The sequence below is a fragment of the Panthera pardus genome, unplaced genomic scaffold (genome assembly GCF_024362965.1).
Source record: "Panthera pardus isolate Hobbes unplaced genomic scaffold, ASM2436296v1 HiC_scaffold_21, whole genome shotgun sequence".
Taxonomy (NCBI): domain Eukaryota; kingdom Metazoa; phylum Chordata; class Mammalia; order Carnivora; family Felidae; genus Panthera; species Panthera pardus.
This window is the reverse complement of record NW_026526777.1, coordinates 69,362,082-69,388,423: the sequence shown is the minus strand read 5'-3', so window position 1 is coordinate 69,388,423 and position 26,342 is coordinate 69,362,082. Positions and strand designations below refer to the sequence as shown.

The window sequence follows — 26,342 nt, the reverse complement described above, 5'->3', positions numbered from 1 at the left end:
GCTTCCCGCAGGGGCCGACAGGCGCCGCCGAGCGCCCGCGCGGCACAGCTCACCCGAGGTCTCGCGCCGTGGCGCCACCGGGCGGCGGGAGAGCCCGCCTTCCGCGTAGGCAGCCGGGAGGCGGCGGGGCGGGGCCAACGGAGCAGGCGGGGCCGTTGGGGCGGAGCCAAAAGGGCGGGACCAATGGGGCCGACGGGGCGAGGCCGACGGGGGCGGGGCCAGAGGGAGGACCGCGGGGCCCCGCCCCGGCCTCTGTCTCCGCCGCTCCGCCCGCCGCCGGCTGACAAGAGCCGGGAGCCGCCGCCGCAGCCGCCTCACGGGAGCCGGGCCGGAAGCGAGAGCCGGAGCGGGGCCCGCCAGCCGCCGCCATGGGGAACCGCGTCGCGCGAGAGGATTTCGAGTGGGTCTACACTGACCAGCCCCACGCCAGCCGGCGCCAGGAGATCCTGGGTGAGGCCCGGCCCGCGCCCCGTTATGTGCGCGCGGCCTCCCGCCGCCGGGGCGCGCTCTGCGCTCGGCCTGCGCTCCCCGGCGCCCGTGGCCCGTTAAGGGCCCGGAGGGAGGGGTCCCTGCGGGGGAGGGGGTTCCGATGTGGAGCGGCCCCGGCGGCGGGGGGCGGGGAGGGAGGGGTCCCGGCGGTCGGCGCGGGGAGGCCCGGCTGCGGCCCCGGTGGCGGCACGGGCGTGGAGCGGCCCCGGCGGGCGGTTCGGCGGCTCGGAGACCCTCCCCCACGGCCCCCGGGGCGCTGCCGCGGGCGTGCGCGGAGCAGGGCGTAGTCCGGAGCGGGGGCGCGGGGAGGACGGACGCTCGGAGGAGGGCCAGCTGGTCCCCGCCGCAGACTCGGGGCCCTTCCCCGCCGGCGAGCTAGGCCCCGCTCGGCCCCGCGGATGGAGGCTTCTCGCGGTCTGCAGGGCCCCCCTCCCCGGAGGCCCCAGATGCTGGGCCCGGGCAGCGTGCTGCGTGGGCCACAGACGTGCCCCGGGGTAGGGCCTCGCAATAACGAGGTGGCTGTTACCCCATGTTAAAGATGAGGAGTAGGTAAAGGGCGAGTGAGCCGTTCCAGGGGGAGTTCTGATCGCGGTCACGTTGCCTCCAAGGCGGGTGCTTTTAACTTCTTGGAAAAAATCAGAAAACTGATGGGTGCTGAGTGCAATAGGAGTAGTACTTAACTGGTTTTTATTTTTTGTCTCAGCACCAATTTGCCCAGTGAAAAGGGAGAGCAAGCTTTTTTTGCTGGGGTGTCTAAAGTTAGAAGTTTCACGCTTGTTTGCAAACAAGAGTTAGTAGGTCCACTTAAAATGCATTAAAAAAGATCGAATCAGTAAAGTGGTAGCTTGAACCTATACGGTTGCGTGTTTTCTTTCTTTTTTTTTTTTTTATTTATTATGAAAGAGAGAGCGAGCACGAGTGGGGGAGGGGCAGAGAGGGAAGGAGAGACTCCCAAGTAGGATCCAGGCTGTCCAGGCAGAGCCCCGCTGGGGACTGGACTTGGGACTCCAGCTTAACGAACTGAGATCGTGACCTGAGCGGCAACCAAGAGTCTGATGCTTAGCCGACTGAGCCACCGGGTGCCCTTGGATGTGTGCTTTTTAATTAAAGCAAATATGATGCAAATCACTTAGACGAAGAGATAGCATAATGATACTTTTTACTGATGACTTATCAACGTGCTACACAAGAATAAGCTGGTATCCACCTTGTAAAAACCCAACGCCTCAATACTGGAAGTTAGCCATCTATTTAATATTCAGAAAATCAAGGAAGTGGAAAGGTGCTTACTGATGCTTATCTCGGCAATGAGCCTTTTCCCACATACTTAACATCACTGAACCATTTCACTTGGAGAGTGACAAATGTCATTGATAAGTGTCTCCATGAAAATATAATCTTCAGCATAGGTGCAAATACTGCTCAATGTCCCATTTCAGGAGCGGAGATGGGAATAACCTCAGGAAAGGTAACACTTAAATGACAAGACATGTGTGTGAAAGTGTTGTGTTTTGGGCGGAGAAAAGCAGCGCCTGTGTTCATCAGTCTCCCTCACTCCTCAGCTCTGGGCAACCCCTGATCTACTTTCTGTCTCTCCAGATTTACCTCTTCTGGACATTTCTTATAAGCGAATTCATGCAGTCCTTGGTCTCTTGTGGCTGGCCTCTTTCCCTTAGCCTAACGTTCATCCATATTGTAGCATGTCAGCATTTTATTCCTTTTAGCGGCCAAGTAGTACTCCATTGTATGGATGGATGGTCCACGTTTCGCTTGTGCGTTCCCCAGCTGGTAGACTGTGGGGCTGTTTTCACCTTTTGACACCGACGAATAATGCTGCGGTGAACACTCACAGGCAAGTTATCAGATGGATGTGTTTTCATTCCTCTTGGGTAGCTAGCCAGGAGTGGAATTGCCAGGTCATTGGTAGCTCTGTGTTTAGCATTTCGAGGAGAGGGCCAGACCCTTCCAAACCAGCTGTGCTATTTGACATGGTCCCCAGCAACGCGCGTGGGTTCCAGTTTCTTCACATCCTTGTCATTGCCTGACTTTCGACATAGCCCTTCTAGCACATGTGAAATGGTAGCTCATTTTGGCTTCATAGTGACTAATAATGTTCAGCACCTTTTGTGTGCTTGTTGGCCATTTGTATATCTGCTTTGGGGAAAACTCTGTTCGGACTCTCTGCCCATTTTAAATTGGGTAACGAATGGTAAGAGCTTTAAGAGTTCATCCTGCATTCTAGGTTCAAGTCACTTATGAGGTAGGTGATTTGCAAACATTTCCTCCCATTCTGTGGGTTCGCTTTCTTGATGGTATCCTTTGCAACACCAACGTTTTTGGATGCTAGTGCAGTTTATCAGTTTTTTACTTTTGTTGCTTATGTTTTTGGTTATAGTATCTAAGCCATCTAAGGTTATGAAGATTTCCTTCTGTGTTCTTGTAAGAATTTTATAGTTTTCCTATATTGAGGTCTGTGATCTGTTTTGAGGTAATTTTTGTGTATGGTGTGAGGAAGGGGTCCAACTCCATCCTTTTGCATGTGGATAATCAGCTGTCGCAGCACCATTTGTTGAGAAAGCTCTTTCCCTGTTTACTCATATTGGTACCATCATAGCATAGACTTTACAGACTAAAATAAGCTTTTCAAGAATTTGGTACAGAATCGCTTGGGACAACTTGATTTGTCCTGGAGAACAATGCATAGGAGTTTCATCATTTTATCTTTTATTTTAAATGTTCGGTTAGAGAGCGTGAGCAGGGGAGGGGCAGGAAGAGAGGGAGAATTCCAAGCAGGCTCTGCCCTGTCAGCGCAGAGCAGGGACATGGGACTGGGGACGTGGGGTGGGGTGGGGTGTTGTCAGGAGGTCATGACCTGAGCTGAAATCAAGAGTCAGAGGCCTAAATGACTGAGCCCCCCACGTGCCCCTCCTGATTTTAGAATACTATAAAATGCGTATCGCCTTCTATGCTGTGGCAGACGTGTCCATTGAATCCTTATATAAGGTGAAAATACTGGAGCTCTGTCTAGACAGAAGTACATATTTTGCTACCAGTGAGTTACTGCTTATCCACCAATTAACTGAACAGTTGTTCTCCTGTGGTGGAAATTGCTCCCCAAATGCTCCTATTTTAACGAATGACTGAACAACTCTTCATTCATATGAGGAAAATTGGTTTTAAACTAATTCACGTCTAGGCCTGTAGGGTTACTTTTTTTGGTCTCTTGCCTACAACCTGATTAACATTTGATGAAATGAACTAAATCAACAAAGATTAGAGGGAGTGGAGAGAGAGAAGTGGGAGTTACTCACCGGGGGTTAGCGCCACCCCCATGTCTCATATATAAAACTGGATGAAATTGCTTCCTGCCTTGTAGTTTAAGCTTTGGTTGAGTTCGTCATGTCACATGTAGGGAAAAGAGGGTGAAGCTGCACTTTTCCCTTCCGTATCTTTTCAAAAATATTCTGAGTGACCCGTCTCCAGAGAAAGGGCCTTTGGGGCGCCTGGAGGGCTCTGTCGGTTAAGCGTCCCGACTTCGGCTCAGGTCACAATCTTATGGTTCGTGGGTTCGAGCCCCACGTCTGGCTCTGTGCTGACAGCTTGGAGCCTGGAGCCTGCTTCGGATTCTGTGTCTCCCTCTCTCTCTCTCTCTCTCTGCACCTCCCCCGCTCATGCTCCGTCTCTCTCTCTCTCTCTCTCTCTCAAAAATAAATATTAAGAAAAAAAAAAAAAGTAAAAGGTCTTTTGTTCTTATGCCGTCCTGGGTCAAACCTACTCAGCAGCACATAAAACCAAAGGTTCATCATGCCTGGGCTTCCCTCCACAGGCAGGCCGTGAGACCAGAGAAGAGTCAGCATTTGCCCTTGGGGGACACGTGCTGAGATGCAGAGTTTTTGCTATTGGTCTTTTTCCTCCTGCTTGGATATTTGTGCATGTGCTCAACAGAGAGAATAAGAACCCAACAAATTAGCAGTTATAACACAGAAATGAGCCCTTAGGAAAGTGGCATTGTAAATCAGCAGAGTCCTTTCTGTATTATCCTGATGACTGTAAGAAGCCTACGCTGGCAAAAATATTAGAAATCTAAATGTCTACAAATAGGGAAGTGGGTAGAAGTTAAAACTGGCAACCAGAAGTGATTTAGTCACTGTAAAGGAAATTATGAAATCTCAGTACATACTGTCTGTAATATAGTATTTATATGTGCAAATAGATTGCATATGCATTTTATATATAAGTATATACATGCATTGTCATAAGTACATAATACATTCTGTCAGACACTAGGATAGATTTCTCAGACTATGATCACAACTTTGTAAAACTTATAAATTTTATATACAAAGAATTACTAGGGGTGAAAAGGGAATCGGATACCATGAAATCTTTACTCGTGTGACTTTCTTTCTGTTAGTATGGAGACTCTAGATTTTGAGGCTAATTTTTACTGCATACATTCTCAATTTGTGGCGACATGGTACTTAGTACCTTTACTATGAGAACATACCCCTCCCTCTAATAGAGGGCATTTAATGATTTGGAGAAAAAAATTAATTCATGGGTTAAGTTAACGGTGTTGGCTTAATTAGAATCACAGAACTATTATGTACTCTGCTCAGTTCCTGATTGTTTGTTTTTTCTTCACAGCGAAGTATCCAGAGATAAAGTCCTTGATGAAACCCGATCCCAACTTGATCTGGATTATAGTGCTGATGGTTCTCACTCAGCTGGTTGCGTTTTACTTGGTGAAGGACCTGGATTGGAAGTGGGTCCTGTTCTGGGCGTACGCCTTCGGCAGCTGCATTAACCACTCCATGACCCTGGCCATCCATGAGGTCTCCCACAATAGCGCCTTCGGCAACAACCGAGCTCTGTGGAATCGTTGGTTCGGAATATTTGCTAATCTTCCCATTGGTGTTCCATACTCAGTTTCCTTCAAGAGGTATCACATGGACCATCATCGCTACCTTGGGGGTGACGGCATCGATGTGGACATTCCCACCGATTTCGAAGGCTGGTTTTTCTGTACCACTTTCAGAAAGTTCGTGTGGGTCATCCTTCAGCCTCTCTTTTATGCTTTTCGACCTCTGTTCATCAACCCCAAACCGATTTCTTACCTGGAAGTGATTAATACTGTGATCCAGATCACTTTCGACATTATAGTTTACTACGTTTTTGGAATTAGATCTTTAGTCTACATGTTGGCAGCATCCTTACTCGGTCTAGGTTTGCATCCGATTTCTGGACATTTTATAGCCGAACATTACATGTTCTTAAAGGGACATGAAACTTACTCGTATTATGGGCCTCTGAATCTACTCACCTTCAACGTGGGTTACCACAACGAACACCATGACTTCCCCAACGTTCCCGGGAAAAACCTCCCACTGGTAAGTAAAGGATTTGAAACATTCTAATTTCTGATGGTCATATGACCAAAATCAGTTGTACCTTGCCCATTTTATTTTTTTTAATTATTATTATTATTTTTTAATGTTTATAAGAAAGAGAGAGAGAATGAGCAGGGGAGGGGCAGAGAGAGAGGGAGACACGGAACCCCAAGCAGGCTCCAGGCTGCGAACTGTCAGCACAGAGCCCAACGCAGGGCTCGAACTCAAATGGTGAGATTGTGACTTGAGGCGAAATCAGACACTTAACTGACTGAGCCACGCAGGTGCCTGTAACTTGCCCGTTTTAAAAGGAATCTAATGTATTTTGTCCACCTGAGTTGCTCATCAAAGCAGACGACAAGTAGAGATCCCGAGTCCGCCCCCCCAGTGTTACAGGGTTTACTCTCCGAATCCCTAAGTCTGGGGGTGGCCCTTGGGGGTTAGGAGCTAAGGGTCTGCCAGCTTGCAAAGTATATCCGAGATCGAGCATTGCCTATGTAAAAGGAGCCGGAGCTGACGTTGCTTTATCACTGTCAGATCGATGGGCTCGGCTAAGATTTATGTGCTGGCTTGTTGGGAAATACACACGTCCTATGGAATTGGCCTGCACGGTCTGTGAACGATCCATTCCAGAGCTGCAAACGTCCCGCGGGCAGGGACTGTCTGTCTCCCTGCCCGTCAGACTTGCGTGTGTTGTTTGTGGAGCACATGAAGGAACACGCTTGGATTTCCCTGTAGGTTTTTAAATGCTGACTGATGACAGACACACATCACATGAACACTAAATGGGGACAAATCATTGTGGACTGGATTTGTGCTTGAGGAAGGAAAAATCGAGACAGAGGACTTTGGGTCCGTGGGGAGGCTTTCAACCTATACTGTGTAATAGCTAATACCGTGCGGATACTCACTTTCTTGAGTGTGAACATGGCTCCCATGGCTTTGTGGGAGAAGGTCTTTGTTCTTGGGGAATACTGAGGTGGAACGTGAGCGTAGGTTGTCACAGAATGTCTGCAACTTACTCTCAAAAGGCTCAGCAAAGAAAGCAAATCACGTGGTATGAATCTGTGCAGAGAGAGAGACTCACGGTTTCCCTTGGGGGACCTGGGGAAAGGGCATGTGTCTGTTTTACTCTTCTCTCAACTTTTCTCTAAGCTTCACGTTTTTCAAAATAAAATGGAAACCACACAGCTGAAGACAACTTTGAAAGCATCTTAATGTGACACTGGCACAGCTACTTTGTGTCTTTCTGGCCGAGTACAGGCCTGAAGACAGTGTGCGGCCTGTGTTCACTTCTGCCCTGAGGAAGGGGACTTTTTACTTACTTTAAAAAATTTTTTTTAATGTTTATTTATTTTTGAGAGAGAAAGAGAGCGTGAGCAGTGGTGAAACAGAGAGAGAGGGAGACACAGAATCCGAAGCAGGCTCCAGGCTCTGAGCTGTCAGCACAGAGCCCGAGGTGGGGCTCGAACTCAGGAACTGTGAGATCACGACCTGAGCCGAAGTCGGACGCTTAACTGACGGAGCCACCCAGGCGCCCCTTTACTTACTTTTTAAAGAGGCTATAAAGGTGGTTGCCCTTTGGACAAAGTCATTTTTTCAACATTAACCATAGAGTTGATCCTTGAACAACACCGGGGTTGGGGTGCCAACTCCCCGCATGGCTGAAAATCCACATGTGACTTTTGACTCCTCCCAGATGTAACTGCGAATAGCCCTCCTGTTGACCGGAAGCCTTACGGATGACGTAAACAGTCGTAAACAGTCGGTCAACACATGTTTTGTATGTTACAGTGTTGCGTACTGTGTCCTTGCAGTAAGGTAAGCTGGAGAAAGGAAAATGTTAAGAAAATCATAAGGAAGAGAAGACACACCTTACAGGACTGCACCGTGTATCTGGAAAACACGTCTGTGTGTTAAGTGGACCTGCACGGTTCACACCGTGTTGTTCGAGGGTCAGTGGTACTTGAACTCACAAGTTTCCTGAATAGCCCCCAGCACACTGGGCTCGGTTCAGGTTCACTTGACGTAAGGCTCTGTAGTGTCCTCTTGGTTCCCGCTCGGTGCGTGCGGTCTTAGTCCTTAGCTCCTTACACATGTCCGCGTCCTCGGTGCTGTGGTCGCCTTCCCTCTCCTGCCCTTCCTGTCCAGTGCGTATCAGGGAGCATTCTGCTTCCTCCGCGAATAGCTGGTACTTACCAAGTAGTGACAATGCATGTAACTAGCACGTTGTTAACCAGTGTGCGTGACGAGGTTTCTTTTGAACATTTTATTGAGCTGTAACTCACGTACGCAGCTCACCTATTGAAAATACACAGTTCAGAGCGTGATGGGAAAGAGTCCATAGTCCTCGAGGGTCAAGTATATTTTGGTGTTGAAATGCAAACTGCCTTGTGTTAGAATTCCCGAAGCTGCTGCCTTTCCCGAAGTGTTGGCTTTCCGGAGGGCGGAAGGTCTGGTGGTTTCTCCGTGTCTGTGTCGGGCCTCCGTCTGTCCCGTTCGATCGCACTCGCAGCGCTCACTACCCCCGTTGCTGTGTGTTTGCTCTCGTAGGTGAGGAAGATAGCGGCTGAGTACTACGACAGCCTCCCTCACTACACCTCCTGGGTCAAAGTCCTGTACGACTTTGTGATGGATGATACAGTGAGTCCCTACTCGAGAATGAAGAGGCACCAGAAAGGCCAGGCAGCACTGGAGTAAGTGTCGCTACGGCCGAAGGAAGGTCCTCTGTGAAACTTCACCACAGCTGAAAAGTGGCGTTTCTGCATTATTCATCCAGGACCGCGATGTTGAGAAGCCCCTCTTACGGTGTCTGCACGTGACCCCCGCGCCACCAGGAGCTTACCTGGCTGTCAACAGCCGGCCCGCCTGGCCGCCTTCAGCTGCGCTCACAGGAGACGTGTGTGCTGCGTCATCGTGGGGGAAGTTTTCCCTGGTGTCTGAGGTTTTGTAAGCATATCATAAAAAAGCTTTAAAAAAAGCTCTTTCTAGTATGTTATTTTCACTATCAAGTTGTACTTTATTAAAACAGCTAATAAACTGAGCTATTAATCACGGTAGCGTTTGTGACATTTTCATACTTGACTGTCCTCATCTAATACGGTGCTGGGGTGAGTCTACTTCAGAATGTCACTGCCCTCCAAAAAGAACGATCCGGACACCTCTTTCCCTGTAAGCTGAATTTTTAATTTCTCCTATTGTACACGGAACTTACATCACACTGCTGAAACTCGTAGCCTGTTCCCAAAGAAGTTGCTGCGTTTAATCACATCCAACATTTCACTTCCTTTTTCAGACGCACAGACTCAAATTAGGAGCAGCTGAGCTGAGGTTTCGTGTCGTCTCACTGCAGCGGAAGCGGGCTGCGATCTGGTGGCAGGGAGCGGCTTCCGGCAGCCGGCATCCCGGGTGTCAGGCTCGCAGCCCTGCGTCCCCGGACGGTCACGTGGGTGAATTTAGTGTAATGCGGTACAGTATTTAAAGATGATACGCGGGATCAAAAAGTCAAGGAGGTCTCCAACACAGCCCTCAGGTAGCCGTGCTGTGAGATGTGACAAAATTCCTCTAACGTCATGACCGCCCCGCTCAGGGTGAAAACAGAAGCCTTGGCCTTCGAAGGGCCAGCAAACCTGCTTGACAGACCTCGTCTCACCCCCACAGGACTTTGCTTTCCCCTCCTGGCCCTCCCGCCTGGGAAAATCCCCGGTCCCCGAACTACTGCTTACAGAACCATCGCGTGAACAGTGAGCAGCGTTCAGAGCACTGACGCAATGACAGACGACACCATCTGTGCAGCGCGCCCCGGACTCGATGCGTTGAGTCTGCTGTGTCCTCTCCTGCTGTCCTTGCCTGCGGGACGCAGCCACGCAGGCTGACGGCCCCCGAATCCCCCCCGTCAGGCGGCTCTGCCTTCTCCGAGCCCCGTCACTGCACAAGTACACGCCCAGTTGGTTACCCTCAATATACTTGGTGCACACGCTTAACCCTTCCCCAGGCCTGCGGCTGGCGGTCCCGTCACCTGTCCTCACCTGGGTGGTGGGTCTCCTAACCCAGCAGCCCCTTTTCTGTCCCCAGCAGTGACTTTTCCCAAGAGAGGCCTCTGGCCCGGCACCCGGGGAGCTCCAGGGCGGGGCGTGTGAAATCCTCCCGTGGCTTTGCACAACTCCCTTCTGCCCACATTTCCTTTCCCCTTCCGGTCTGCTTGGCTCACCTCAGAACTCATGCCAGCCCTCGCGGCCTGTCCCCACTCCCCAGCAGTCCGGCGCCGCTCTTGGACTCCCCGAATGATTCACGGCCCCGCGTTCTGCTTATACATGTGTGGTTTGTGTCCCCGTGAGGCGGTAGCTCCCGGGGGCAGGAAAGATCTTTACTGTCATCTGCCAGACCTAGCAGGGTCCACGCTTGGCTCTGAGGTGGGCTCGTAGTAGATGGAGAGCAACTTACGGAGATGGTCCTCGAACAAAGCCAAAGGTGGAGGGCGTGTGGGGTTCCGAAGACAGCGACCCTACCGCTCGCGGAGCCTGCATCCGGCCTCCTTGGGTTCATCCTTCCGCGACGCACACAGAAGACGGCTTGGCAGCGCCGAAAGTGGCCCGAGGCCGCCCTGGGCGAGTGGCAGGGGCGGCTTATCTGCTGAGCCCGGCTCAGGAACACGCAAGAACGAGTTCCTTCCAGGGCCTGGGCGAGCACTTCCTACGTGCTTGTGGTCAGGCTGTATCTCTGGGGTTTAAACTTTTAACCATCCAAACTCTGGCGTTTTAGAGTTTGGCTTTTTATCGAACGTGTCGCAGCAGGGGTTAGCCAAAAAGCCCAAAGCCCAAGCTGCCGCCGGACTCCTCAGATTCTTCCTCTTGTGTCCACTTTCTCCTGGGGGGAGGGTGGCGCTGGGTGGGAGGTGGCACCGGGGGGAGGGCAGGGCAGCTCCCCCAGCCCCTCCGCTGCCCGTGAGGCCCCCGATGTGGATGCCGGCCGACGCCTCTGCAGACGAGCCTGCCGGAGAGGTTCAGTATTTACGCCAGCATCGCTCTCCCCTAAGTGACGTGCCCGTCGTGCACAGGAAGGGGACCAAGGAGACGCGGGCGGCGTGCACACGGCTGCCGGGCGTGGTGAGCGCCAGGTGAGGCGAGGGCCTTACCCCGACGCCCCCGAGCACCTACGCAGAAGCTGAGGAAAGGTCCGGCCTAAAATGCCACTCTGGAACATCCGCGTGTAAACTCAGAGCAAAAATGCATTTCCTTATTCAGTCTACAGGCACTGCGTCAGGCAGTGAGGACGCGGCCAGAACCCGGTCCCAAATTAAAGAGCTGATGCTCTGGGGCAAGGACTGCGTGTGCAGAGATCCCCCCAAAACAGGGGGGTCCCGTGCGGCTACGGCCGAGGGGGGGCACACAGCCGCCTGCAGGCCACTGCGTAACTCGTACTGGGCTAGCACGGAGGGAGCCCACACTTTCTCGGGAAGAAACGTGGGGCCCGAGAGACTGGCCCGAGGGTGTGTGCGGAGCGGCCGGGCCACGGCCGCGGCGTCTGTTGCACTCGCCCTGCCGGCTGGGAGGCTGCACGTCGGATGAGGCAATGTGTTCTCTCTTGTCTTGCCGGAGCGTCTTCCAGGAGCCTTAGTCATGTGGAATGAAGAAGGATGGGCCGGCGGGCCCGGAAACGCCACCCCAGGAGCCTGAGACCCTGGAGCGGCAGCAGCTGGTGGGGAGGCCGGGGGGAGGAGACAGAGGGCGGGAGCCACGCGGGGCGGAGGCGAGTGCCACCTCCCGGGCAGCCCCAAGTGGGAGAAGGGCAGGCCGTGCAGGTTGCATCGGGCGGGTGCACTTTGGCTGGAAAGTCGTTGACGCGGTTGAGAACACAGAATGGGGAGCAGGGGGGAAGAGGGCGGCTTCGTGGCTTTGTGGTCGCCGGGTCCGGCCCGCCGTGGCCGACGGCCCAGGAGGGCCCAGCGGAGGGAAGCTCTCCCCACACCGACACACGCAAGCCTCGGGGCGGTTGGGAAGGCAGCTCAGGCGGGCGTGGCTCAGCAAGGGTTTGGGACCCTGTCCGAGACGTGTCGTCTGTCATGGGGCTGCGTGGGGGTGCGACACACCCCTTCTTGGCCTGGGACACACACCTGGCATTTTCTCCCAAAAGGCAGGATGCGCAGACACACAAAGAGCGTGTTCACAGCCCACGTCCTTTTATCGGTGGCCCCGGCGAAAGGAAGAGAATGGGGGCTTTGTGGGAAAGGCCTGGAGGAATTGCAGTGCCCTCCACGTGGGGCTCCGGATCCTTGCAGACCAGCAGTTTGCTGATCCAGGACGGCCTCTAATCTACCCTCCAAGGCCGCTGGACGGGCCGTCGGGGGCGGGGGTGGCCGGGAGCGACCCTGAGTGAACAGCCACTTGTCAAAACGGGAACAGGGCCGGCAGGAGCCCGGGGTGGGGGGGGGGGTGGTTTAGGCCCCGAGTTTCCCTCCCACTTAGCGGAGGTGTCCCAGCCCCAAGCGCACACCCACCGTCCGCCTTCCTCTGCGGTGGCTGTTGTCTTGACCGGCACGTCATGTCCCCTCGCCAGCCGGGGCTGTCAGAGCGCTGACGGGAAAAGGGCCCCCAGCCCCGTGCCCCTTGCGGCCCCCCCGGCGCCCTGGCGCTCCAGGGGCATCGGCTCTGGGCCGCCCACGGCCAGGCTCCCCGGTCGGGAGCCCGGTGCTTCTCCTCAGCCGAGGGGGGAGGGCAACACGCGGAGGGGCTCCCCGCTGCGCCCCACTTGCAGACTCCAGTTCACACGCTGCCTCCTCAGTTTTGTAAAAGCGACTCTTAATCTCCGGCTACCGTCTCAAAAACAGACAAATACAAGCGAGGGGGCTCAGCGACAATCAAGACGGAGTGACAAACTCCACACACTCTTGACAGTTTCTTTCTCCCCCTTGAGCGCATGTGACCCGCGGACCCCAGGCCGCGCTCTGGGCTTCCCCCGCCACCCACCGGGGGCCCGGACCGCAGGACGGACCCAAGCAAAACCCAAACTCCCGTGGCCCCTCGGGAGCGGGGGCGGCGCCCGGCTAACGGCTCCCGAGCCCCGGGCCCCACGCGGTCCACCCATCCCTGTGTTGGCTCCTTTCTCCGCGGACCAGAGACGCGTGACGACGCCCTAGGAAGATCTCCGCCCTACGAGAATGTAGCCACGTTCTCTCCTTTCAAATCGGACGACTCGGTTAAAGGAGCAGGACAGAGACAAGGTCAGGCGGGCCGCCCGCTCTCCGAGGAGCCGCAGAACCACAAGCTTCAACTAGATCCCTCTGAGCAGGAGCCCGTGGCGCCAGGCCACCTGCCTCCCAGCACCCGCCCCTCTCGGTTCCCCATGTGGACCGAGGGCGCCGGGCCACGTGCGAGGGGCCCTGGGTCTGACTGGGGGGGATGTTCTTCTGCGCTGAGGGCTGGGCCCCAACATCTCCCCGCCTCCCAGGGAGAAGGACCAGCCGTCTCTGTCTCTGCACCTCTAGGGGCCACCTGGCACGGCTCCGGGCCCCGGGGGACCCGGCCGCTCTGACGCTGCCCTAGCTCTGCACAGGTTTGCACGGGGCCATCTCTGCCGCTTTGCAGAGTTACATGTTACGAGGGCAAACGAATTTTCTGAGGAGGAGAAGCCAGCGGATGCACGTGGGCTACATGTGCACAGAGTCCTTCCCCGGGGGTGGGGGGTGGGGGGCTCGCGGTGCCGCGGGGGCTCCTGGGGGCGGGGTCTGCCCGTGTGCCGTCAGTCCCATCATCCTCATGGTGCAGCTAAGGAAACAAATTCAGAGTCTGTGACATTGTTCTTGAATCCAGGGCCCACTTCCTAATTAGTGTGAAAACTGAAGTGTCAAAGACGGGATCAGGTCTGTCACTCCCAGGAATGTGGCCCTCCTCCCCCACCTCCTGGCCATGTGGCCGGGCGGGTGTGACTGCTGCTCTTCAAGCTGTCTCCTCCAAGTGCTCCCGAGGCCCGGAGCGCACATCTAACCTAGCATTTTTTTTTTTTTTTAATGTTTATTTTTGAGAGAAAGAGAGAGTGTGTGAGCAGGGGAGGAGCAGAAAGAGAGGGAGACACAAAATCGGAATCAGGCTCCGGGCTCCCAGCTGTCAGCACAGAGCCCGACGCGGGGCTCGAACCCACGAACCGCGAGATCATGCCCTGAGCCCAAGTCGGATGCTCAGCTGCCTGAGCCACCCAGGCGCCCCAAACCGAACGCTTTTAAGAGCTGGCTCAGGGGGCACCTGGGTGGCTCAGTCAGTTAAGCATCCAACTTCGGCTCAGGGCACGATCTCACGGTAGGTCGGTGAGTTCGAGCCCCGCGTCGGGCTCTGTGCTGACAGCATGGAGCCGGGAACCTGCTTCGGATTCTGTCTCCCTCTCTCTCTGCCCCTCCCCACTCACACTCTGTCTCTCTCAAAAGTAAATAAACATTAAAAAAAATAATAAAACAAAAAACAGTTCAAAAAAAAAAAAAAAGAGAGCTGGCTCAGAATCATACGGTTTGCAAAGGACGCAGCTCTGTAGAGACCATCCCGCCCCTGTTCTTGGAAAAGCAGGCAGGACCTGGGCCCAGTTAGCCAGCAAGAAAGGAGGTGGGCACGGGACGCAGTGAGCGCCCCTGCCTGGGAGGACGGGAATCGGGGGGGTGGGGGCAGCCGCTGCAGACCCAGCTCCAGGGCCCAGGGCCCAGCCCCGGCCTGTGAGTGGGGCTCTGGGAAGGGAGCCCGGCCGGGCCACCGCTGTTCCGTGGCGCTTGAAGGACACCGCGTCACCTCTCGACACCTTGGAGACAACAGGGAAGAGAAACCGCAGCAAAGCCCTCTGTGCCGCTTCCCTGTCCTTCCGTCCACCTCCCAGGGCGGGGGAGTGGGGGACGCGCTGGGGGACCCTGTATTGAAGGCACGGTCACTGCCTGGCCTTAGCTCCTCCTGCCCCTGGGAACGCCGCGGTGTTGAAACTGGTCACCAGCCGTCTGCCGCACGGCTAGCTCCGGAACGGGCCCCCGCTACGGAACGGGCGCGTCTACACCCACGGAACGACTGGCCAGACGCTCCTCCTGCCCCCGAGGCCACCACTCCGCCTTCCGTGCCTGTGATCGCGACGCGGGTGTTCCTGTTTGAAAAGAAGCGCAAGTCTTAACCACGCACAGGCACCCACAGCAGTCACTCCGCGGGAGGCCTGTGTAGGGGCAGCCGCGCCCACACCGCTCGGGTCGGGGCGGCGGCCGGCCCCTGGTCCAGCCGGCGGCTGGGGTCCACTGGCACGACCCCGGCCCGCGGAAAGTCTGCCTGCCACCGGGGCCTCTGGGCCTGGGGACCCGCACGTCCCGCGTTACCGACATGACCTGCTTTTCTAACCGCCTGATTTGAGTAGATTCTTGTCCCGGGACTGGAATGGCCGCGTGACGTCGGCTTTTCAAAACTCAGTTCGCCGTGAACGTGCGCCTGAATGTGGACGCGCGGGTGCAGCTGGGCGGGGTGGGCGGCGAAACGGGAGGAGCGGGCGGGCCTCGCGCCTTCTTCCCGCCTCCCCCGGGACTCACACACGTGTGAGCGAGCACACGCGCACACACACGTGTGCCCGCGGGACCTGGAGGCCCCGTGTGACGCGGCCTCGGCTCCCCGACTCGCTGGCGGCCCCCCCCACCCCCCCCACCTTGTCCAAGGTCCCAGGAGGAGCCTGGCCGTGTGCTGTGCGTTGAACTGTCTCCCCCGAAAGACGTGCTGAAGCCGAGCCCCCAGACCTCAGAATGGGGCCTTATCAGACGCGGGGCCACGGTGGATGCAATCACTTCCCACGTGGTCATGCCGGTGTCCTTGTGATGGCCACCCTGGGCAGCGAACTCCCCGTGTTTGCACGTGCTCACACGTGTCCCATGCAACTCGGGTCTGATTCATCTGCTGCAGGCGCACAGCGTCGTGCTCAGGGGCCTGCTCCCTGCAGGTACCAGCCCATCGCTTGGCCGCGGGGGCCGCCTCCCCTGCCCGGGGCACTCGCTCCCCAGGGAGCCCGGCGGGGCTCGCCACCCTTCTGCCGAAAAACCAGCCGGGTCAAGCCTCCGCCCCCGTCCCTCGAACTTCCGAGGGGCTCTGGGTGCAGGGAGTGAGGTGTGATGTGGTGGCCGCCTCCAGCCTCGACGTGAAGCCCACCGTGCCTGCTCCTTGGCCTTGGGCTTTCGGGTGGTCGGCACCGCGGCCAGCGGTTTCTGCCGTCCAGTCGTCTGGTGCGCGTGCCTCTGTCACGGCTGGATGGACAGTGCGTGTGGGAAAGTCCTGCGTGTTTTCACCGACGGCAGAGGAGGGGAATTAAACACGGAGACGAAAAAGAAAGCGCGACTTGGGCGCCGGCCCGGCGCGCCCTGTGAAGCACCAGGCGGGCGTCAGGGAAACGTCCCGATGGTGGAGAGGCCCGCAGAGCTGCGGGATCTGTCCCCCAAAGGCCCCGCGTCCCGGAGGGAGCGTAGGGACAGAGGCAGGTGACCGGTCAGGGACGCGAGACCTATTTGATGGAAGTGTTGATCAGGGACAAAACCACCCGGCACGTCTGACGGGAGGAAAACTTAGGCACAACGTTTGAAACACGTGAACAGTGCTGGTCTCGGAGAAGTGGGATTCGGCCACCTTTCTGTAAGTTTCTAGGGATTCCTGTAGCGGCAGGAAGGTCAGCATCAGCATCGCGAGCGAATCACGAGCTGGTCAGCGGACCCGGCGCCGGGCGCCCCCTCATCGTGTGGACCTGAGGCCAGGCTTCCAGGACTCGAGTCTTCTCTCCCTGGATGAGTCACCGCTCTGCCTTGGGACGGCTCGCGGAGCAGCGGCCCAACCCCCGACCAACTGCCCCCGACCGTCCTTTGTGTCTGTAAAGGAAGGGATTTTCAGCCGCGAGGCCGGCCGGCTGCTCCTCTGGCTGTGGCCGGCTCCTCGAGCCGTCGGGGGTCACTTTCCTCACCTGCTGACCCGGCGGGCTGCCAGGACTGTCCCGGAGCGTCTTCGCGGAGGGGGCAGGACAGACGCACGGACACAGGACTGCCCGGCTGCAAGGCTGCGGCCGCGAGGGGCCCACAGGGCCCACACCATGATCCCACGCAGGGGAGCCCCGCGGGCCTTGCCGGCCGCCTGTCTGCTATTCCCGACGCGTCGGCACACAACGGCACGCTCAGCCCCTGAGCCCCGTGTGCCCCGTGTGCACGTGAGCACCCGTGTGTCCGGCTCACTGACCAGACCCCCACCCCCAGGAGAGCCCCACGGGGACTCTGGGTGTGCTCAGAGCGGAGCGGCCAGGGACCATTTTTTGTTGAACCAATTCACGAAATCTTTGTCTGCCCTTGGGCCCTTGGTGGCCCGGGCCACCCCGCAGACTCTCAAGCAGAGGCGCCCTTTCACCTCAGCAAACACCTGCCGGCTTGGCGCCCGGGGAGGGCAAGGGCAGGAGCAGGTGCCGAGGCACCAGTCTGCTGGGTCGGAAGGTGCTCCTACGGGCTTCACCCCGCGAACCTGCAGCCCCGGAGGCGGGCACATCTGGGTGGTGAGTCAGGGCTGGAGGGAGGCTGAGGGTTCCCGGCCCGTGTAACTGTCCCTGTGACCTTGAACCTGAGATCGCGTCTCCCTCAGCGACTCTCTCAGTCGTGCCGTGTTTCCCGAAAGCAGCCCCGACTCTAAAAATGCTTCCTTTGTGAAAGATGCCACAGATACAGGAAGGAGCGTAAAATGTCCGCCTGGCACTTGAAGGGTCACAACAGAGCAAGGATGGGGTCACCAGTCAAGGGTACAAAGCGTGTCGCAGGAGATGAACCGTGTGTGTGTTGTGCCCTGAGCCGTGCTTGACAACGCCGCGCCGTCTGCCTACAAACTCAGAAAGCGGGTAGATCTAAGGTCACATGTTCTTATCACGAGCAGGAAAATTAATGAGGGCGGGAGGAGGTGACAGGTTTATGCCACGGAATGTCATAACGACTTCACAGGTGGCCGCTTATCTCCAGTCTCCTCCAGCCGTATTCAGTGGGCACGGCGTTTTGTACACAGTTGTACTTCAATAATGTGGGTCAACAGGAACGAAGCAGGACACGCGCACCAGAGGGGACCCCGGGCGCCCGCCCCACCCCACCCCGTCCCCCCAGAGGAGACCATTACGTGCCTTTTGTGCCAATCCCTTCCTTGTATTTCTTCTCTTTTTGTGAAGTTCTCCACGAAAAAGTGTTCTTGAGCTTTTCGAGGAAGCGGAGATCAAAAGCATTGTGAACACACTACCTTCTCAATTGCTGCAAAACGTTTCTCATCTATTCGTTCATGGAATTTCTTCAAATTACTGCCACAAAATTTTTTTTTTAACGAGAAAACATTTTAAAAAAAAAAATTTTTTTTTAACGTTTTTTTATTTTTGAGACAGAGACAGAGCATGAACGGGGGAGGGGCAGAGAGAGAGGGAGACACAGAATCGGAAGCAGGCTCCAGGCTCCGAGCCGTCAGCCCAGAGCCCGACGCGGGGCTCAAACTCATGGTCCGTGAGATCGTGACCTGAGCTGAAGTCGGACGCTCAACCGACTGAGCCACCCAGGCGCCCCCGAGAAAACATTTTTTCATTAAAGCATAATCGGCATGCGATGTTCTATCCATATTTCAGGCGCACGACAGTGTGGTCACCCTCTGCCATCACACGATGCCGTGACAGGAGTATCGACGGCATTCCCCATGTCGCACGTCACATCCCCGTGACTTACTTCTTTGTAGCTGCAAGGTTCTGCTCTGGATCCCCCTCGCCCTCCCTGGGGCTCCCTGGGGACGCCGAGGCAGGCGGCAGGCGCGGTGTGAACGAGGTGCCACCTGTCCGGCAGGAACCTGATCAGAAGCTCGCAGGGAGTGCGCCGCTCTGGGCCTCCTGCCTCCAGACTCGCTGGCTGCCGGACGGCGGAACCCGCGCGCTCCGGTGCTCGGGAAGCGAGGTGACCAGCTCTCCGGGGAAGGGACAGAAGAACACGTGCTGAGGGAAGTGGGCCAGGCAGTCTTCATGTTCAAAGGACCGTGGGAGGCGGGCATTCGCGCCGTGGTTACACCCCGTGGCGGCTCCGTGTTGTCAGCGGCTGCAGGCTGGGCAGGCGGCCTCCCCGAGGGCCCCCGGCCCCCTCCCTCTGTCCCCCGTCTTCTGTTCTTGGGGTTCCTCCTCACTCTGGTGGGGCGCATCCGGACACCCTCCTGAAGGCTGGAAGGGGCGGAAGTAGACAAGACACCCCCTGCTTCCCGGGACCCACCTCGCCTCCCTGGAGGTTGGGGGGGGGGGTCCCGGAAGAGGGCTTGCCACTGGGCTCAGGAGAAACTATCAGAGCCTTCGGGGTCGATGGGGTCGCAGAAGACCTAGGAGGGGCAAGTCCCAGCCCGGAAGAACTTCCGTGAGACCTGGCCCGCCGGTGGGAACCCTTCAGGAAGCGGTGAATGGAAACCCCGGGCCCTCCGTGTAGGCTCAGATGGGGGTGCGTCCCACGCTGGTGTAGCCGCTCTTACTGCCCGGAGCCTGGACGCGAGGCCTGGGCGCCGCCGGGCACCCTCCATGGGGCACGTGGGGTCTGAAGGGTTGGGGTTCAGACCCGGCCGCCAAGAAAGAATTCTTGAGAGGTCTTCAGTGCAAAAAGGTGGTTTCATTAAAGGACGGGGACAGGATCCGGGGGTAGAAAGGGCCGCCCTGGGGTCGTGGGGAATGACTGGTTATAGAGTTGGGGGAGGTAAGGACAGAGGTTTCCAAAAGGACTTTCCTATGTGAAACTCCCAGGATCCTGGAGGCCTGGCTATTGTCAAGGTTGTTTTTCTCTAACAAAGCATTAATGTTAAGACGTTAAGGCGTTAAGGTAGGGAGTTCCTGGAGAAATGTTTTCCTCTGCCAGCTTCAGATGTCCCTCAATGGGCTGCAGGTCATAAGGAAACTTAATTTTTTCTGCCATTTCCTTCTGCCTTTGTTCCCATTATCAGAGGATAGGCCAGCCGGCTCTGCCCAGGAGGAGGGGCCCCGCCCGCGGTCTGCTCTGCCCCTGCCCATGTGCTGCAGGGGTGGGGGGGGGGGGGGAAGGCGGTCTCAGATCAGTCCATGCCATCATCTCCCCATCTCAAGGCTGGCTAGCGTTTGCGGTCGTAGGACAAGCACCTGGGCCCCACCCCTGGGCCCCACTGACGGTGTTTTTGGGCAGTTCGTTCCTGGGTTCCCCACCTTTAACTGCAAGGTGGGGTTTTACGGGTCCTCCCGGGGGAGACCGAGTGAGCGGGGCCCCCCACGCCCTACCCGGGGACCCCGAGTCAACACGTATCATGGAGGGGACACACCGACAGGCTACTCACAACCCAGAAGTTCTGAAAACCAACTGCAGGTAGTATTTTCCCAAACGAAATCCAAATGGTGCAAACGGCAGCGTGCCGCGTGAGCTCAGCCCCTCGGTGGGCAGCCCCAAAAGACATGTCCACTGTTCTCCGGAATCTAGAAACCACTTCTGCTTCTGCGGAGGATAGGTGGGCACATTCCTGACTGTCCCTGGGGTTAAACATTCACCCATTTCCTTAAATCTTTGACTCGTGAGGCTGGACAACAGGGTAGCTATTTCTTCGCCCCCACGGTATCCATTTAAAAATCACTGAACTGAAATACATATGGATTAAATGATACACCGTCTCAGGTTCATTTCCCAGTAATCCGTGGCGGGCAGTCTTGAGGGACGGACAGATGGAATGAGACTGGCCACGAGCTCATCGGCGGAGAAGCTGGGTGGGGGTGTGTGGGGAGTCACCCTGTCTGGACCAGGTGACATTGCTGTGTTTGGACCAGGTGACGGGACGTTGCTGTGTTTGATCTGCAAAACAGCAGCTGCTTATGGTTTAACCAAGTACTGTTCTTCCATATGTATTCAAAAGTTTCCGTAGGAAATCGCTAAATCACGCATTTGTTTTTACCTCTGTGGCTACATCTTGCTCCACAGACCTTGACCTGCAACCCGACAGTCATTTCAACAGGCGGTTGTTTTTCACAACTGGAGAGTTCACAAGTGGCTAGCGCCTAGAGGCTTCTGATGCTAGTTGCTTGAATTCGAAGAAACGTTGTCCATTATTTTAAAAAGATTATCGTTGTTTCGAGTCAGACTAGCTAACGGAGGCAGAACCTCTTACAGACCCAGGAGACACGACACAGAATTCCACTTCCTAACAAAGCAGCCGGTAGGATGTAGGAGGACAGAGGCTTTAGACTTAAGCCAGTCTTGGTTCGAATCCCCAGATGTCACTTGTTAGCTGTGTGACCAAGGGCAAGTTGCTTAACCTCTCTGGGCCTCAGTTTTCTCAAATATAAAAGGAAGATACTCTATTCCTCAGTTTCGATGTTTTAGTAAGATAATGTCTATAGTTCACCTTCCTCTGCATGCCCAACCCAGGCCACCGGGCAGAATGGCAAAGCCGTGACGTTTTGTGTTAAAGCACAGATACTCCAAACCTGTGCCCTGCAGAGCGTATGATGGTAGTGGAAGCAAGTGAGTCCATGTTTAAGAAGCAAATCTAAGCTGGAAGCAAGGGTTGAAAGGTCTGCTCGTGACTTCGGCATCGAAGTTCTTCGTGAGCTAAGAATCAAGGAGGCACCCGAAAGCCAGCAGACGTGAGGCAGGGCTCACGAAGCGTGTGTTGAATTAACACGAGAACTCGCATCCGGCACCTAGGGCTGATCTGGTGTGGGCGCCACAGTCCAGGTGGGCACAAAGCAGTTTGTGCAGAACCCAGAGGGAGGGATTGGGCGGGGCTGCTCGGGAAGAGGCACTTTCGGCCCTGGGTGGGGGGGGGGGGGCGGGGGGCTGTTCCAGGGAGCAGGGACATCCCAGCAGTGGTTCCATGTGAAAGAACAATGCGCCTCACTGGAGTGACAATAAACGTGGTCAGGGGAGGGGGCGGGACAGGGGCCAAAGCTGGTGTCGTATCACAAAGGTCCCTGTGTTAACCTGAGAAGTGACTCTGTGACCCAACAGTGCAGAAGTGACGAGAGGCTGATGGCTGTTCCAGGCAGGGATTTACTGGGGCCCCGAGGAGTCAGGGGGGTTTGGGGGGCGGGGGGGAAGGCAGGGACAGGTCAGCATGTCCCCGAGGAGAGGTCAGGGAGGGTCAAGAGGGAAGGCAGGGACAGGTAAGCACGTAGAGATGGGACTTTAAAGGTCCTGCTTCTTCTTGGGCTGTGAGTCTGCTGACACGTTAAACCTCCGCCCCGGGCATGGGTTTTAGGGTGGTGATGAGGGAGCGCGGGGGGAGAGGTCGGCGCCGGGGTCCATCGAGGCACAGATGGGGTCGCCAGTCCCTGCTCGGCTTCCTTCCTGCCACATGGGCTTCGCAGGCACCGGGTTTTTACGTTTTTCCCTCTTCCTCACGGAGGATCCAGGTCATGCACTGGATCTGGCGGCTGGGGCTGAGGGGACCCAGGGGCTGGCCCTGCTCTGTGTCAACAGGAAGAATTAGAGATCTGGAAGGGCGACCCTGTGTGACAGTGTGCGGGGCTGGAACGGGACAAGGCACCACCGCCAGGGCCGCGTCTGGGGAACTCTCAGAAACGCTCCTACGGAAGCAGGGCCTCACCGCCACCCAGAGACCAGAAGCCGCCTTCAAGACTCGGAGCGCGGGAGGGCAGGACGGCAGGTGTCCCAGCAGGTGCTGCTGGGACGGAGGGACCGACCCACGTTCCAGTTGCTCTGTCTGGCCGTGGTCTTGGGAGACGGAATATTCGGGGCCGTGACAGAACGTGCACTACTGGCCTCCGTGGCCGAGAGCCCCAACCTGTCAAGCCTCCCTCCTGCCCCCGGGCAAGACTCACTCGGCTGCACGGTCATATCAACACCCAAGAGGGGAAACGGTCCAGGAGGCAACTTCCGTCCACCCGCCCTCAACGGCTCACCCTCTGCTCCTGGGAGCAAAGAACAGCACTGGCGTCAGGCCAACTGAAATAACGCTCCCTCCCTCTTTACCTCAGTTTCTCACCAGCCATGGGATGGGGGGACAGAGTGCGCAAAGCACCAGGGGTCTCAAGGAAAACGGAGGAAAGGAAGGTCAACTCAGCCTTGGGCCCATGTGGCTGTTCACAGCTAAGTAACCCCCACTTTCAGTACTGATGCTCTGTTCTTAATCTTCAATGTTTTCTACTATTGAAAGTTTTAATTAAGAAAAAATTTTTAAATGTTTTTATTTTGAGAGACAGAACATGAGTGGGGGGAGGGGCAGAGAGAGAAGGAGACAGAATCCGAAGCAGGCTCCAGGCTCTGGGCTGTCAGCACAGAGCCCGATGTGGGGCTCGAACTCACAAACCGTGAGATCATGACCTGAGCCGAAGTCGGACGCTCAACCGACTGAGCCACCCAGGTGCCCTCAAAATGTTTACTGTGAATCACATCAGATAAAGGATTGTGAATTATAGGGAAAATTGGGAAGTTGGGTTTAAATTCTTTGACTGAGGTGAAGACACAGGAAAGAGCCCAGCACAGGGAGTGAGGACTTGCCACAGAGACCACGCGCCCGTGTGCTGGGCACTGGGTCCAGACCCCTTCCAGGCACCACCAGCCCAGGAGTAACCATCAGCCCGACTGCTAATGGCATCCGAGAGCATCGCCTGTGCGGTTGCAGGGTCGCATCCCAGTGACTGGGACACCTCGAGCGGCCGCTCCACTGCTGACAGATGTTGGGGCTGTCCCTGGTTCTGGTCTGGGATGGACTCTGCCGCTGTTTGGTGAACACGTGCACACGTTTCCGTCGGGTAGATGTGCAGGAGTGAGTTGCCGGGTTATAGGCTCTTCACGTGTCCCGGCCTCGGTTTCCGGACGACAAAGTCAGATTTCTATGACCCGATGAATCCACGTCACGTCCGCACGTGGAAGGGCCACGTGCCGGGCAGCAGTCTCCTCGCGATGGCCTTGTAAGACCGGAGAATTCACTTTCATTGGACGCGCCCCGACACCAGGCCCTGGCTGGGTGAGGAGACCCTGCTTCGGCAGGGAACGAAGCGGCTGAGCCGGGGTGGGCGTCAGACGACTGCAAGGCTTGAATGTTTAGCTGCGTGTTTTGACCTTTTATACAAGTAAGTTGAAGATAACAGGCAAATGCTGATCCTAGTGATTGGCACGGTTCTTACACATCTAGAGCAATGGGACCACGGACAGCGTCTGAGTGAGGAGGGCGCCAACTTAGGCTGGATCCGTGGCTTCTCAGCTTTGGAACACGAACAGGACAGTTTCCGAGTGAGGGTCTCGTCCACTGTGTCCAATCCCCGAGTTCAGGCAGCAGAGCCTGGGCGGCGAGACATGTGCCATGCGGACGCGTGTGTCAAAAACGCACAGGGTGATTAGGTAACTAATCGGGTAATTAGGTTACTCTGAGCTTTTGGAAATAAGACCCTCCTGCGGACACGACTTCGCGCGGTTGTGGCGATAACCTTCGAAAGAAAGGGAACGCCCACCTGCTCCCCAGGGACACCGGCCCCAGGTCTGTTCTCAGCTCAAGTTGCTCCTTCCCTTCCGGCATTTCCATCCTGGCCTCCAGGGCTCAGCTGAGACCTCACTTTCTCAGAACTTCCCTGGCCCCGCTGTGGCCTGGCTGCCTGGCTGCCCGGCCCCAGCCCTCCTCTTACCGCGTCAGAGCTCTGCTCGCGCTGGTTCACAACTGCCTCTTTCCTGGTCCGAACACTGTGTTAACTAGGCCATTATTAGCCTGGCTGCTTTAACGGAGACCAAAATATAAATGGCTTAAGCCAGACAAAGGTCCAGTTCATCTGAGTCTGAGAAAACTGCTCACAGGTGCCCAGAGGCCTTGGCTTCTTACCCCTTGTGGCCCCACTGCCTCCCAGAGTGTCACCAGGTACCTGGCGGAAGGGGTTTGTGATCCCAGAGCACAGCCCCGCAAAGGGCAAGGGTGGCGTTAAAAAGCCACACAGAATTTTCTTCTTCCAACACCAGTTGTGGTCTTTGGGGACGATCCCAGAGGCTCTGCTTACGGCCTCAGATCCAAGGTTTCCACGCAGGCTGCCCCAGGTGGGACAGGCCACGCAGGCCAGGCCGGGTCAGGTCAGGTCACTGTTCTCAGCACACCCTGTCACCAGAGGAAGAAGGGTGAACAGATCGTGGGGGGCCATCGCTGTTTGTGCCACACACACCAGCCTGGGTGAGGAGTTGAGGTCGTCAGCACCAAGTGTTCAGGGAGACCACGGAGCGTTTCCACATATGGACAGAATTCCAGGTGTTTCTGAACACAGGACCGGGTCTTTCTCACAAGCGGACTAAAAGCTGGGCAGGTTTAACTAGAGAGCCATATTCGTGAACCAGCTCTGGACCTCACTTCTGTCTGATGAAATGGGGGCGGCATCTGCCCCCCGGCGCGAGCTGGGGACCAAGAACTCATGACCATGTGCAGCCTGCACATCGTGCTTACGTGGTGGCACCTCTCCTTCCTTCCGGAGAAGCACTGGCAGCACGCACTGTGACCCTAGAGGGTTGGTCTCCCGCCTAGTAAGCGCCTGCCGTCCAGCCAGGCCCAGCTGTCGGTGAGGCTCAAGGACACGCGGCCTGTCCGGTCGCTCACGCTCAGGCTGAGCTCAACTACTGAAAGGAAGGGTGCTCAGACCTAACGTTCAAGTGCCACGAAAACCTTAGCCTTTTCTCATGATTTGCCACGTGATTTGCCAGCTGGCTTTCTCCTTCTATTTGGCTGCAAAAACAGTCGAACCTACTACTCAAATTTAGGGCCCCAAACCTTCCGGCCTCTAATAACTGCCCTTCCTCCTTCGCCATCTCTAGCACAGGATGCCGTTCCATTGCCCCCGTGTCCCGTCCCCTAGGGTCCCAGAGCGCTGTCCTCCCAGCGCCCTGCCCCACGCAACAGCACCTGCGGCAACTGTGGGAGGGGTCACGTCAGAGGTCGCTGTGCTCCTGCGGGCTCCTCAGTAAAAAGGACGGTGTTTTATCTGCCTGGGGTGCTTTCATCTCTTCGTATTTCCTCCACTTCGTCAAGTCCATTCTTAAAAGTAGCATCAACACTTCTGGAGCATGAAGGAGAGACTCTGGGAGGGGCTACAGCCGCGGACCCCACCGTGGGGAGCGCGGTAAACGAGGTGTAGCAGAAACACAGCACAAAGTGGGGCTTTCAGGACGGAGCAGTGACCGGTGGAAGCCTCAGAGGGGCTGTGGAAGGAGGACAATCTGGACACCACAGGGACACAGCGGAGTCTGATGAGGAAGGAGACACTTACCTGGTTTCCAGCACCTTCCACGGGAGGGCACAGCTGGGGCAGCTGGAGATCTGCAAGGGGCCTGAGGCCACAGGACAGCGGGTCCCACGGCTGCTTTCTCGGTTGTGGGGGTGTCCTGGCGGCAGGAAACAAAGTGTCTGGGGGTGACGCGGCCTCAGGTTGGCAACGTACCTCAGACGGCTCAGGGGAGAAAAGCTCTTTTTGCTGTGATTGCAACTTCTCCGCAGCACAGTTGAG

The 26,342-nt window shown here is 56.5% G+C and overlaps 1 protein-coding gene across 1 annotated transcript; it reads left to right on the top strand.

The window, feature by feature from the left end:
- The first annotated feature begins 252 nt into the window (after positions 1–252).
- On the top strand, positions 253–8,938 carry DEGS1 (delta 4-desaturase, sphingolipid 1). The gene is made up of 3 exons (XM_019436136.2): positions 253–450; positions 5,137–5,879; positions 8,433–8,938. Exons 1-3 carry the CDS (start codon positions 369–371, stop codon positions 8,577–8,579), a joined length of 972 nt encoding a protein of 323 aa, XP_019291681.1. The 5' UTR covers positions 253–368; the 3' UTR covers positions 8,580–8,938.
- Positions 8,939–26,342: the final 17,404 nt, after the last annotated feature.